The sequence below is a fragment of the Protopterus annectens genome, chromosome 13.part0, assembly GCF_019279795.1.
Source record: "Protopterus annectens isolate FY-2018-M chromosome 13.part0, PAN1.0, whole genome shotgun sequence".
NCBI lineage: Eukaryota > Metazoa > Chordata > Ceratodontiformes > Protopteridae > Protopterus > Protopterus annectens.
This window is the reverse complement of record NC_056747.1, coordinates 465,030,943-465,046,954: the sequence shown is the minus strand read 5'-3', so window position 1 is coordinate 465,046,954 and position 16,012 is coordinate 465,030,943. Positions and strand designations below refer to the sequence as shown.

General features: G+C 39.4%; 1 protein-coding gene across 1 annotated transcript in view; it reads right to left on the bottom strand.

Annotated features, from left to right (window-relative positions):
• UNC13A (unc-13 homolog A) overlaps positions 1-16,012 on the bottom strand; it is a 5,702,976-nt gene that overhangs the window by 877,703 nt on the left and 4,809,261 nt on the right. Inside the window, exon 30 of the mRNA XM_044054109.1 lies at positions 8,122-8,265. Coding sequence (XP_043910044.1) covers positions 8,122-8,265 — 144 coding nt within the window. The remainder of the gene's footprint in view (positions 1-8,121; positions 8,266-16,012) is intronic.

Below are 16,012 nucleotides of genomic sequence, written 5' to 3'. Positions count from 1 at the left end.
GGCTCCTGGGGAATCTCCCTCTCTTCTATTCAAGTGCTGTATCTGTAATACCCTAAATCTGAATCCATGATTCGGATATAATTGGCAGTGTTTAGCCAAGGCATTATTAATATTAGCTTTTCTTATATCGTAGATGTGATTATAGACTAGTCTACGTGTGGTCATTCCCACATAATATGCCTCGCAACTATCACAATCAGCTAAATATACAACATTTGCTGTATCACATGTTGCATATAAGTTGGATTCAAATAATAAGCCTAGCTCAGCATGTTCAAACTTCCGCTCAGTTGAAATAAATTTACAGGTAGAGCATTTCCTACAAGGGAAGGTTCCCTGCTTAAATCTTGCTCTGATGTCTGCTGGTTCAATCTTAGTATTCTCTCTACATAATAATCTCTTTAAATTAAAACAGTTATTGTATCTAAAATTAGGTCTCTCCCCTACAATTTTCAACAGTTCACCATCCATAGTGAGTAATTTCCAGTTACTAAGGATAATGTCCCTAATATATTTAATGTCATTCGTATATTTGATGTCAAAATAAACTTGACTTTTAATTTTAGGTCTAGTAATAAGTCCTGCATTTCTACTTAAAGCCCCACTTTTTTGAGGCCTTTCCCCATTCTTGTTAGTTTCATGTCTAAAACTAAATACCAACTCAGGGGGATAACCCCTATCCAAAAAGCATCTAGCCTGAAAATCCAAGAGACATTCTTTAACACCATCGATATCACAAAGTTTCTCTATTCTTGTCAATTGATTTCTAACAACGTTGGGGAAGATATATCTAGGATGCATACTCCCATAATGGAGTATACCATTCCTCCAACATGGTTTCCTGAATAAGGAGGTGGTAATCTCACACAGTGCATTTTTATAAATAGTAATGTCAAGATAGTTTACTTCCATAAAGGAGTGCTCGTAGGTAAAACTCAGAAAAGATGTGGTTGAGTTCATATGTTCTATAAACTCATTCAATAATTCGATACCTCCATTCCAAATCCTCCATGCTTCAGGATTTTGAATTTCGCACTTCTGCCGGTTTTGGAACTTTGAGCTTTCGGCTATGTAATTTCGGAATACTGAAATTCGGGATTTCAGTATTCCGAGATTACATAGAGGACCCATATATCTATATATCTATATATATATATATATATATATATATATATATATATATATATATATATATATCTACAATTCCAAAAACTCATCCAGCACTCGAAAAAGGGGAGACACAGGCAGCACAAGCTCCAAATGAAAGTTTTAATAAGAACACGATCATGGGGATCGTGTTTTTATTAAAACTTTCATTTGGAGCTTGTGCTGCCTGTGTCTCCCCTTTTTCGAGTGCTGGATGAGTTTTTGGAATTGAATGTGTTTGGTCCGAGCACCGAACAGAGGACCGCGCAATTGGTACTATTGGTTTTGTTTATATGTTTATATATATATATATATATATATATATATATATATATATATATATATGTGTGTGTGTATGGATCTAGGACTGTTGAACAAAAGTTCAACAGTCCGAATCCACTATCACCGAACACACTTCAGCGAAAGCGCTTTTCACCGAAAACGAATTTTCGCTAAAGTGTGTTAAAAAGAAAAGAAAAAACAGTAAATTAACGTTTATGCAGGGGGGCAAGCCCCCCTGTGACCCCCATGTGGGGGGCTGTACCCCCAACACCCCCCCTGCTTTAATATTCTCATTCCAAGATCGCACTACAGTGAGGAGAAGGGAAGTTTTCCCGTATCCGGACTGTAGTACGGTCTCTGCAACAGTCATTCCCCCACAACTCCCTCTAGCTGCGGGCATACTTCCACGAAAGTGCTTCTTCGGCGAAAAGCATTTTCGCATAATCACAGGCCTAAAGCAGATGCCCTACGCTGACCGACTTAAAAAACTCCAGCTATACTCTGTCGCATATCGTCTACTCAGAGACGATCTCTGCTTAACATACAAGGCCCTGTCAAACCCAGAGCTGTTGGACATACTACACTTAAAGAAATCCCAATCCCTCAGAGATACACGCTCCAGGGATCTAAACCTTGTCATCACAATAAACAAAACATGCTGGAGGGATAGGTTCCTGATCCAGAGACTCCCCAGACTCTGGAATAGATTGCCCATACATGTCAAGCAGAGTGCCTCTTTGGACCTCTTCAAGAGGAACCTTGACGATTGGATGGGAGAAAGGAAATTCACCCCAGGGATTACGTCAGTCGCCCTGCTAGACATGGGTCCAGGAAAGTAAATAATGTGGGAAGAAACAGCCAGGGAATTGTTATGGCTAGGCTTGTATAGGCCCTAGGGCTGATAGCCTAGTACCAACCTATGAACCTATGCCTGGCCATTTTTCTTTCGATAAAAAATTCCTTCGGGGATCAGTACAGATCCTATATATATATATATATATATATATATATATATATATATATATATATATATATGGGCTCCATGTGTTTTGTTGACCACTGCTTTGTTCAACAGGAAACAGATGTTTACTGAGATATTTGCTTTGCTGAAACAGGTAAGTGGGATGTTTACTACACATGTACATGTGTACGTGTGTGCATGCGCGCGTGCGTGTGTGTGTGTGTGCATGTGAATGTGTGTGGGTTATGGTTAGAGTAATAGGTAGGTAAGGGGATAGATTAACCATGTGTGCTTGATTTTGAGTGTTTACAGTGAAATGAAGGGTTAGATTATGGATATATTTAGTGTGTGTGTGTGTGTGTGTGTGTGTGTGTGTGTGTGTGTGTGTGTGTGTGTGTCCAAGCTGTCCTTTGTAGTAGTAGTATTATAGGAAGGACTTTTTTTAAGTTAAGAGGCATGGGAGGGTTAGAGGTGGGGTTAGCATGCATTACTAAGGTTAGCGAGGGGGGGATGATTTGGCATTTAGTTATTTAGATTATTTAAAGGTAATCCACACACACACACACACACACACACACACACACACACACACACACACACACACACACACACACACACACACACACACACACATACACACACACACACAAATATATGTGTATGGTTACATGTCAGTTGGTCAAAATAGTCTTTTCATCTAACCAGAAATGAATGAAAAAAAAATCACTGAAAACAAATTTCATCTAAAACACATTTGGCTAAATCTCAGCTCACAGAAAACTGTAAAAGGCTATATAGACAATCACTGCCTGTGTAGTTTAGGATCTTAGTATCATTGGATTACAGCCCCCTCACCGGTTTCAGTCTGTTATACTTGGAGTACCCCAAGGCTTAATTCTTGGTCCACTCCTCTTTAACATCTTTATGACCCAAATCCACCTAGCAACCACAAAAGCTGAAATAGTTCAATACACTGATGACACAACTCTGATCTGCTCAGCACCCAATCTACAACTCCTCCAGCAAAAAGCACAGGAAGCCTTCACAGAGATAGAAAACTGTCTAAATAATGCACAATTAATACTAAACCCAAACAAAACACAACTTATGCTATTCCTGCCAACAACGTCTAGTAACATTACCTTCTCCATAGTCTCAGCCAACAAAACCCTCATCTCACCAGTCTCAGAGGCCAAATTACTAGGACTTACGATCGACCAACAATTAAAATTTAACAAACATATATCTCTAAAGTCCACAAAAAACCAGGGACCCTTTATAGCAGCAAAAAGTACCTAACCTCTATGTCTAGGATTGCCATAGTCAGACCCCATCTCTTATCTACATTACTCTATGCATTCCCATTGCTAACAAACCTAAAACAACTGACCTGAACAAACTGTTACAACAAAATCACCAGATTTGCAACTAGTGCAAAATCCTGTTCTCACCACTGCCTTTCCCTACATGCTTTACACTGGCTTGAATTTCCCAACTTATTACAATACCACCAACTCAACCTAGCTCATCAGATTCTACACTATCCTGAGAAATCTCCTGCCGTATCTGACCTTCTAAATTTCCACAACTCAAATAGACAATTGCGATCCAGTAACAAAGCTCTGATCACAAATTTCCCATGTAAAAACAGTTATGGGGAATCCCTCTTCCCCAATGAAGTTGCAAAGACATGGAATACCCTACCTCCTGACTTCAGACTACGGAGCTGTTCCTCGACTTTGAAAAACCTCCTTAAATCATACCTCTATTCCAAGCCTTTATGCAACTGCAATGGACCCTCCTGAAGCCTAACCCAACACGGGAGCCTACCTCCCTAAACCTCTACAGCACACGTATAGTGCTCTACAGTTGCCTTTATAAATTGTATATATTGTAAATATGCTCCACTATGAAAATGCCTTGCACATATATTGTACCTATGTCATTCCATGAAACTGTTATACTTATAAATTGTACTCCAACTTTGTATTCTTTATACTTATCAGCTATCCTATAGCATGATACTCAACTCTCTCTTCCATTTTACTCTGTAACCTACTATTAATGCTATGTTAAGCTAGCATAGTTTCTTACTGTATGGAGCTTTTCTCCCCAGGACTCCGCTGAAAATGGGCACTAGTGGTCCAGCTGGACTATCCTGGTAAACAAATGTTAAATAAATAAATAAAATAAATATTAACCTAAAACACTACTTGTACAATGCCAAAGCCCACCCTTAAGTTGCACCCTCATCTCTAGAAATCTGTGTTTGCATATCAGCAGTGATTCAGCATGTGTGGTGTTTTCTCTGATCTCTGTGGTTTCGTGACCATGGAGTTAGTTTATTTAAGTAAACAGGAGCAAGGAGTGCACAGGATTCTCCCCCATATAAAACAAAAACTCTTTCTTAGGAGTACTTGCTCTATATGAAATTTTTTAGGAAATGTAATTCAATGAAATGTGTTTTAGATTCATGTTTTCAATGATTTGCTGTTAGATGAAAACACTATTTCTATGAAATGTCATAAAATCCTGTATATACATATATATATATATATATATATATATATATATATATATATATATATATATATATACAGACACACACACACACACACACACACACACACACACACACACACTCACACAAAGCACAACAAACCCTCAGTAAAACAAAAGATAAAATAACAAACACACACACACACACACACACACACACACACACACACACACACAGAAGGTACAACCAAACAGAAAATAAGTATTTTTGCAAGCTGTGCTGCACTCTTACATCCCCCAAACCTAAATAAACTAACTCATGGAAACACCATCTCCAAGAAGGAAAAAAAAAGCCTTACAACTGGAATCACTGCTAGAGCACAAACAGAACAGCACCAGCAATGATTTAAAAAAATTAATAATACATAAACATGACACATATTCAACATAAAAACCCAACCCACTCAACAACACATAACTCTAACCCCACATAAAGCCATTGTAAAAATACACACACCTACAATTCAGCATTACTGGATATTGCACATAAAAACATCATAAAAACATACAAACACAGTTCAGCATTATTGCATATTGAGCATACTGCCATTTGCTCTCATTCTATTTCCACTAAATTCAGCACTGGCAAAAAAAATTTGACATTATATGCAGACACACGCACACACACACACACACACACACACACACACACACACACACACACACACACACACACACACACACACACACACAAACACACACACACGCGCGCACAAACTCACAACATATACATAAATATATGACTGTATAATATGTGATCGAACGATCACATTGGCAATGTCTGTTTGACACCATTTGATCAACACAAACAGGTGGTTGACGTGCATCAGATTGACAATACCCAGGCAGGGGAATATTCCCTTTCCCCAGGGATTGTGCAGTCTTGGAATTATCATTTATAATTAGCAGGGGGTGTGGGGGTTTGTAGGGGGGCTTGCTTCCCCGCAATAACAACTGTTGTTGGTTTAGCCTGCAATGGGTTAATCCCCAGAGGATGCACAATATGTGCTGTTCCATGTTTCGACATAAGTAGGTCAGTACAATGGGCATCAGCATAGTGATCTTTGATCACTAATTGTACATCCAAATATGTATGCATAGAAAGAGAGAGAGAGAGATGAACATAGATATATTGATAGATATAGAAAACAACTAGTCCAGAAGAACTACCAGCTGAAAATATTTAGTTAAGCATACAATCTCACAGAAATTATTTTTATTTCCTGGACTTTCAATACTTTGCAAGTCTACAGTCACACATAATGGAAAATCTGACTACATCAAAAGGAATACAGGAGGTATTTACATATACATTTGCCACATACAGCAATCTAGTATCTTCCCAAGTGACCTCGACTGCCTCTATACTTCCTTCTGGTGGTACCAAGCACATATATACCTGTACATAGGTTTGACCTCCTCTTTTCTCCTTCATTTTCTAACATCCAGGAATGCATGCTTCTGTAATGTCCTGTGAAGCCCACAGAAAAAGTAACTTTCGTATGCAACCACACTGGTTGCTATAAATAATGCTGGAACCTGAACACACCCTCTTATTTGCAGTGATGATGTGTGCCAGGTGTTTACTGCCTCCCCACCACAACCACTACTCTGTCCAAGAGCCTGTTGGATGTCTGTTCTCTGCTTCCAAACCTCCTCTATCAAAGTAGATGTGCCAGGAGCTTTCTGTGGCATCATCTGATTTATGTTTTTTAATCGTGCATTAAGTCTGGATGACCACTCCAGTGAGCTGTTAATTTCCTCTGAAAGAGTCTCATAGTCTTTTGTAAAGTTTTCTTTGCATTAGACCATTGTAAATTTGTAAAGTATAGTATGTTCTTGACTGGTCATTGCGATAGTCTTTACAGCCCTACAAGTTACTGTTCCATTTACACCACATAATATAGCAGAATGTATGGCTTATGCCATTCTCACAAAACTTGAGTTAAAAAAGATCACAATTTTTGCAGTCGGTGTAATAACCATTAACAGCAATATATAACAATATGATGTTTACAGAGTTATGCATTATATCTTTTCAGTCTGCTCATTTTATAATTATTGACTCTCTATGACTAACAATCCAAATATCCCAACCAAACCCTCCATTATTTCCAGAAGGACATAAGTATAAATAAAGAAATTAAACTCCACAATCCATTCCAGCTAACAGTTCCATACATCCCCAACTTTTCTGTCACAAAATATTTTCTCACATCCAGTTTCAAATTTGAACTTACACACTTTGAGCAGATAAACCTATTCTGCCACCCTTAATGTAACCACCTTCACGAAAAATGCCCCTGTGATGATAACAGTATATACAGCTTTAAGTGTTTGAAAAGTGAATATGTACAACAGCTCTTGATCATTTAAAACTGTTCAATATCCATAATGCATACAGACTCTTTCAGATAGTTTTGAAAAAGAAGAAGCTGTGATGGTGACTGTGTTCCTAGTATGCTGCCATTTGTGCATGTTAACTTTGAATATTTGTGTCTAGTGCCATTATTAATAGCACAGAGCAGGAGAACTGGGTAGGCAATGGTCTAGTCTCCTACAGCCCCTAAATTCTTGTCTCGCTTTTAGTCACTGTCCTAGATTCATGACCATTTGAAGGCCTGCAAATGTTCTGCACCATAAACAATACATACTTCAGAATGGGCCAGTAATAAGTGATAAAAATGGATGTCCTTTAGGTTGTTGTACAATTTTAAAACACAGTTGAATTATAGTTGGGCTAAAGTCTATTTGGTTTCTATACAATGTTTTATTAGAATATACAGCCAATTACTATAGCAATAAGTTATGCTCATTTAATGGTCACTGGAGGGAGGCAGGACTGTTTTAAAACAAACACAAAACAAGGTGCTTAATTTTTTTACAGACTTTATCCAAGCTTACATTCACAATTATGTGTTAAAAAATAACAAAAATGCAGTGATGCTTCCCTGAGATCCTATACTAAAAAACGTGTTAATCTGAAACTACATCAGTATCTGTATTTCACAGGCATTACATTTTTGGAGCAAGTAATACTTTACAGCAGTAATCAATAACTTAAGTAATCAATAATGTTTACTGTTTTAATTATTTATAGTTCATAGCTAATTGAAATAAAGCCTAAAAAATTCAGCTGAATTATTTTCAGAAAAATTATCATGTGGACTTACCTTGGCAAACCTGCGCATATAGTGTCCTACAATCTGTGGGTCAGGACATTCAAGCTTTTTAATGATCTCAAAACTCTGATTGAGTTGGGAGAATACATCTACCACAGAGCAAGAAAATAAAGCATGTTCGGATGTTTGTTGGAACTAGACAGATGAAAAAAAAAAAGGCAGATTAGATCATACTGATCTCTGTAGCTTTTCACACTTGTCTAAGAGGCGCAGTCCACCAAGAACTTTATTACAGTGAAAGAGCAAAACATGTGTATCATTACTGACCTTTCTCTTAAGTACCAGGACTACTACTAACTTTACTAAGAACTGTATTTTATATCAAGTCATCACCTTTATCACTGGATCCAGTTAAATCTCTGTACAATGAATCTACTAATTTTATTTATTTTATTTTATTTTATTTTATTTTACATTTGTTAACCGGGCTAGTCTGGCTGGATACATGTCCATTTTCAGCAGAGGCCCGAGGAGAAAAGCTCCACTAAAATACTATACTTTTACAGTTTAAAAAGATACAATTAGTAAAAAATATTAAAAGAAAAAAATAACAATAACAATCAATCAAACAGTAACACAAGCAAAGTACTAACAAAAAGAAAAGTAAGGTCAAATAGATTGTACAGTATTGCTAGGCTTGAGTGGACTAATAGAAGTATATATTCTACAGAGGGTTGAGGAGGAAAGCTCAATTATCATACAAGAGAGTTTACATTTTAACAGGCACACTAGAAAGGGAGAGAAACAAAGCTTGGGTAAATGCAAGATAGAATTAAGTATACAAGTTAGTTGAGAGAGCAAGTAGTGTATAAGTTATCAGTCAGGATTTGTGCAAGGGCATAGCCAGTGATTTTGTAAGTGATTTCTAATCTGTTTTTTGAATAGGTAACATGAGGCTAGTGAGGTCAGTCCAGTGGGAAGTTTGTTCCATTGTGATCCGATAGTGTTTGCAAATAAGGAGTCTCCTGCTTTATTGTGGGATTTTATAGTAGCTACTAGGAGTTTGTTGGCTGAACGAAGTGAAGTGAGATTTGTATAAGGTGTGATAAGATTGTTAAGTATAGGTATGTTGGAGGGGTAATGTAGAATTTTAAAAGTGAGGACTAATTGCTGCAGGAGTATAAGATTTGGAAGTTCTAGCCAGTTGAGTTTCTTTAAGTTAAGACAGTGATGAGTACGGAATGGAGAGCCGGTAGCAAATCTGGCAATGCTATGGTAGGCTAAGTTAAGTTTCTGAAGGTTAGCTTTAGAAATGTTAATAAAGGAGGAGGAGGCATACAGTAGTGTGGAGATGAGGTGAGTTTGGGCAAGTGATACTCGGGATGTGGCGGTAATAAAGGGCTTAAGTCTGTAAAGGGCTCCTATCTTTTTATTTACTGTCTTGATAGTTAAATCAATGTGATAGTCAAAGTTAAGCTGATTGTCTATGGTGACACCTAGCAGTTTTGTGGAATAGTCGGGTTTGATGATAGTGCCATTGCTGGATACAACGGAAAAGGTGATTGGGATGGATTTAAGGGTTGGGGTGAAGAGTAGAAGTTTGTTTTTTTTGGGATTAAGGAGGAGACAGATATGTTGAAACCATTTTTCTGCTGCTGTGAAAACCAATTGGGTAGAGGAGTGGAGTTCAGCAGGGGATGGAGCAGAGCAGATGAGAGTGGAATCATCAGCATATTGTATACAGGTGGATTTAGGGAGGGAAGTGGGTAGGTTGTTTATAAATATAGAGAAAAGTAGGGGACCTAAGATGGACCCTTGTGGGACGCCTATTGTAACTGGGAGTAGAGAAGATAGATGGCTGTCCCATAGGACTGCTTGTTTTCGATTTGTCAAGTAAGAATCGAACCACTGTAGTGCTAGTGGGTCAAGTGACAGGGATTCTAGAGTGTGGAGTAGAAGTTGATGGTTAACCATATCAAATGCCTTCGATAGGTCTAAGAAAAGTGCAGAGCAGAACAGGTTGTTGTTGCGATGTTTGTTTATTGTGTCAGTGAAGGAGAGAAGGGCAGTAGATGTACTGTGGTAGGGCCTAAACCCATGTTGTGAGTCTACAAGTAAGTTGTTACTCAAGAGATGTTGTAAGAGTTGATGGTGTATGCAGCGTTCCATTATTTTGGATAGAGGGGATAGAAGGGCAATAGGCCGAAAGTTTGAGAGTTCGTTAGAATTACCTCCTTTGTGAAGGGGAATGATGTGGGAGATTTTCCAACAGGAGGGGAGTTTGGATTCAGTTATTGTTCTATTTATTAAGATGGAGATTGGATAGGCAAGTTCAGTTGCAGCTAGTTGAAGATATTCAGCTGGTAGTTTGTCGGCTGAAGGGGTGCAAGGTTTGAGTTTAGATAATAATTTGCGTATATAGGTAGTGGAGACAGTATGGAACTTTAGTATGGGGGTGCTGTTAGGGGTAGTGGTTTTTGGGAGGGATATGGGGGGTGTCATGGTGTTAGCCAGAGAGGTGACTGTTTGAGAGAAGAAGTCATTGAAAGTGTTGGCTATTATGTTGGGTTGGCTTTGAGCTAGGCTAGCTGGGGTAGGGGTTTTGGTATTCCCTGGATGGAGTAGTTTGTTCATACATGACCAAAATTGTTTGGGGTTTTGGTTTTGGTTTTGTTGATATTTAAAGTGATAGTTCTTTTTATCCAGATAGATAAGTTTTTTAGTTGAGTTTCTCAGGTGCTTAAAATTCTGGTGATCAGTAGGGTTTTTTGTGGATCTCCATTTAGTCCATAATTTATTTCTAGCTCGCATATTTTGTTTAGTAGTTTTGAGAGCCATGGGGCAGCCTTGGAGCTTAATCTAATTAAGCGCGGTGGGGCATGATGGTGTAGAATTTGTAGAAAGGTATTGTTAAAATGGGTTACTGCTTCATCTATAGGGAGGTATTTTAGAGTTGACCAGTTATACTCATTGAGTTCACTTTCAAAGGATGCTAGGTTGAAATTTGTTTTGTTGTGTATGGTATGGTAGGTAGCTTGCTTGGTAATGTTATAGTTTTGTTTACAGATGAAGGTCAGGAGATGGTCACTGATATTGTCAGGGAGTATTCCTGTTTTATAGGAGAGGGGGTTGTTGTTAATTAGTATCCAATCTAGAATGGTTTGTTTGTGGGTTGATTTGTGTAATCTAGTTGGGGAGTTAATGGTTTGATGAAAGTTAAAGAGATTAATGTGAATGGAGGGTTTGGGAGATATGCAGGAGTTCCAGTCAATATTAAAGTCCCCTAGGATTATGGTTTCTTGTGGAAAGTTGCTGGAGACCCAGCTTAGGATATTTTCTAGTGTGTTGATGTTGTTGCCTGGAGGGATGTAAGAACATATGATGTAAATAGCCTTAGTTTTATTAACTTGGAGCTTGGTACAGAGCATTTCAGCATTAGTTATGGAGGGGGGCAAGGTGTCTACTGAGGTTACCTGCAGGTGGGATTTGTATAGAAGGGCCACTCCTCCGCCCTTTTTATTGAGACGATCCTGTCTTAAGGTGTTATAGCCTGGGGGAGTAAATTCATTGTCTTTGGTACTAGGTTTGAGCCATGTTTCAGTGAGACAGAGAATGTCAAAGGCATAGAAATCAATTAAGGCATGGAGTTGTGTGATTTTGTTATTGATGCTACGAATATTTAGGTGAGCAATACAGAGTGAGTCAGGGGAGAAAGGTGAGGTAGAACAGTTAGTAGTTAGATTGGAGTGGGTGTGGTTGATGAGAGTATTGGGGCCAGGGTTGGGGTGGATGTCACCATGTATCAGTAATAGTGTTTGTGGGACTAGAGATATATTTAGGTTTTGCAGGGTATAAGGTAGAAACGTTTGGAGGTTAGGAGTCTGAAGTGGTGAATTTTGTGGTAGAGAGGGGGAAGGTAGGGGGAGGTTGATAGTATATTAATATGAGATTGTTTAAGTAGGGGAGGTGTAGAAGTGGTGTGTTTGGCTAATACAGGAGGTTGACTGAGTATGAGATATTCATAGGAGGTAAGAGTGTGGTAATAGAGAAGGATGTTAAGGAGAAGAAATGAAAGGATAATATTCAGGTTTAAAGTCATGTTACTAGTGGGATGTGTTAAGTAACAGTAGGATTGAGTGGTATCAGTAGTATAGTGAGGTGATGATAGAGGAGAGTGGGTGTGGTTGTAGGAGTAGGAGTAAGGTATTAATAGGTGAAGAGTACAAGAAATGTGATAGGAGGTTAGATAGTTGGGGGAGTGTCTAAGTTACTATAAAGGTAGGGCCTCTGGGGGTGGGTGGGAATTGGGGGTAGGGTGGGGAGTGGAGTGAGCGTAGCGAACGGAGCGGGGAAGAGCAAGTGAAAGATCAGTTGCAGAAAAACAATCAGGCAAGAGGAGAGAAGCAGGACAACAGGTAAGGGTGGCCTCTTAGAGTAGGAAAGTTATGGAGACTATATGGTGAGTGGGGGGTAGGAAATAGTAGAGGAGTCAGGCGTGAGGGAAGTAGCACAAGGCAGAGGTCAGAATATGGACTGGAAATGTCAGTGTAAGTTATAGTACAATAGCCAAAAAAAACTGGTTATAGGGTCAGTAGTGTGAAGGGTGCCACCTAGTGGCAAGGGCAGGAAGGAGAACAGACAGAGCAAGCAGGGAGTTTGCCAAGACAAAATAAGCTCAGGGTAGAGAGAGAGGTTCCTCAAGGATAAAGGCCGAGGAGAGGAGGGAAGGGGAAAGGATTTAAAGATAGACTTTGGGGGGGGCTGCTGATAAGCCTGGTAGGGGAGCAAATATACCCTGGACAGTAGTGTTAAGCAGTACAAGAGTAGGACATACTTCCAAAACGGTCAACTCTGGGAAGCCAGTCTTATGAGGGAAAATGTAAAATCCTATTCAGGAAAAGATGCTTAAAATGATGTCCACGGGCTTCTTTGGCAAGGGAAGGACAGGAACCCAGGTGTACAGTCTGATAGGGTTATAGGTAGAGAGAGAAAAGAAGGGGAAAAAAACAAATTAGTCAATGCAGTATGTATCACTTAGCTAGTTAATATGCCTTGAAACAAAGAACAGGTCAGTACATAGTCTTATTAAGACACATTGCAATTAGGTGGTCAAGTTAGGCTGCTAAGAAAAACACACTAGGGATTACCAAAAAACAACCTTGTATCAGTTATAAGTTAAGGTATCAAGTAAGCAAGCTAGATCTACCACACTGTTTAAATAGGTCCAACTCTACACTATGAGTTACAAGCAATCAACAGCTTACAAAGAAATGGCAGGACACAACATTCACAGCCTTGCATCTATAACTAATTATAACAGGATCCCAAGGGGGGATACAAGCTAGAAATATAGCGTAGCTTAAATGTGTCTTGGTTAAAAAATACCAAACTTTGTGTGCATCTGTGCACAGAGCTAGTAGGCAAATTTGTCAAAAGCAAAAAACAAGGGAAGCAATATGGAAAAAATACCAGTAATAGACACTTGAATCTTAGAACAAGGTCTTAAAACAGCTGTAGTTTCCTAAGAACGCCAGCCAGAAGTTGTGGGAGACCACGTGGAGGCTGATTGTAGGCAAGGAACGCTGCAGCAAGGAGTAACGCTAATACAGAGAGGTTACCGCTGCTAAGTATAACTAGTTAAAAAGGCGCCTTAGGCGCTATACAATCCAAAATAATCAGGCCAGGCGAGAGCGGGAAGCAGAACGCTTCCGCTGTGGTTGTTTGTTCTAACAGAGTCTACCAAGCATGATCCCTGCTAGGTATATGTAGTTTAGGTGCAGCACCATCAAATAAAACAGGCTTAGAAGAGAGCGGTAAGCCAAACGCTTCCTCTGTGGCCGTTTGTTCTGGCAGAAGCAGCACTAAACACAGATTGGCTTCAGCTTTAGAAAATATACAATTGCGGTGCAAGTAAAACAACAATGGCTCGTAAGCGTTATTAGGACAGTAGTATGCGGTGGTTACAGAGAGCGGTGAAAGTATATGCTACAATTAAGGTTAATTGCCTAAAAGTCAAGATAGGACATAGGCACAGGTACCGCTGGTAGTACGAAAAATAATATAGCAGATAAAACTATTGTAGCGACCATGCGTGATGGCTGGATCAGGGCCAAGCAGGAGTAGAAACAGGGTTGATAACCCGTTTCCGCAAGTTCTTAGCAAACAAATGCTCCACGTGGTTCCCAAACAACATCGTAAAGTACAGTTCACAGATGTAGGTATACAGAGCTAACTTTGAAACAACTCGGATAACAGTAGTGGATACAAATACAAAGGACTAAAATTAATAAGTGAAACAAAAGTACAGTTTTGTACCTACCATAAATGTAGATGTTCGAGGATTCCCTTGCTGCAGTCCTGACAATTGGGTATAGTCCGCGTCCCAGTCGGCCCGAATACCAGAGATGAGGCGTCGCCGTCATGGCGCCTTAGACTGACGCCAGTACGTCAGGGTACTAATGCGCATGACCGACGTCATTTCCTCAGTCTTTTCTTGCCCCAGATGTCAGAAGACCCAAAAAGACAAGTCCCAAAAACAACCTGCACCAAAAACATGTACAATATATACAGTAATATATACAAAAATATAAGCATGTAAACTCACCTACACAACCACCCTGAAACACAGAGGGAAGGAGGATTGGACTGCAGCAAGGAATCCTCGAACATCTACATTTATGGTAGGTACAAAACTGTACTATGTTCTTCGCCTTCCTTGCTGCAGTCCTGACAATTGGGTAGAATCCCAAAGCAGAGGTAAGGGAGGCTGGCAAATTATAAAGTAGCAGGAGCTGACAACATGCCTTGTAAAACAGCTGTGGCAAAACCAGCTCTAGTCTTAGAGTATATAGGCAGGTGATAATGCCTAGAGAAAGTATGCACTGAACTCCAAGTAGCTGCTTCCAGAATATCCTTAGTTGCCACCCCTTAGAAATGCTGTTGAAGTGGCAGTAGCCCTAGTGGAATGAGGCCTAATCCCAGCTGGAACCTCTTTGCCATGATGGGAATAACAAAATGCAATGCAAAAGCCAATCCACCTAGAAATAGTTTGTTTTGACACAGGCTTGCCCTGTGAACTTAAAGCAAAAGAAACAAGTAACTGCTGAGACTGCCTAAAATCTTTAGTCCTGCTCAAATAATAACGCAATTGCCTGTGTACATCTAAAGTGTGCAAAATCTTTTCCCCTTTATTTTGAGGATCTGCAAAAACGTAGGCAAATGAATAGTTTGGTTTAAAGCCACACTAGAAACCACCTTAGGCATAAAGGAAGGATTAGTACGTAATGATACCCTGTCCTTATGGAAAATCAAAAGGGCTCTACTGCCATAAGGGCCTGCAACTCAGACACCCTTCTTGCAGAAGTAATAGCCAACAGAAAAGCAGTCTTCCATGACAAATATTTCAATTCAGCAGTAGCTGCAGGCTCAAAAGGTTGTAGAGTAAGTTTTTCCAACACAAAATTGAGATCCCAAGCAGGAGTAGGAGCTCTACGTGGGGTCTTATATTCTTTGCCCTCTAAGAAACTGCTTGAACAAAGGATGAAAACAAAGGTGGGTCACAATCATAGTGAGCTGAAATTGCTGCAGCATGAATCTTTATGGAAGAGAAAGACAAACCTTTGTCCAATAATTCAGTAAGATATTGAAGAGCCACACTCAAATTAGGCTCTGAAATCTCCAAATTCTTTGCTGTACTCCAAAATAAAAATCTCTTCCATTTTTCTGCGTACACTCTCCTAGTACTAGGCCTTCTAGCTTCCATAATCACATTTAAAACTTGTTGAGGAAGCTGAGACCTACCATGCTTCAACACAGAATATGCCAAGCTGTGAGATGAAGAGATTGAAGCTTGACATTGAGCAGATGACCATCCTTCTGAGATAACAGATGAGGAATCAGAGGTAAAGGCCATGGAGGCTTCTTTACAAGACACCTTAGAAGT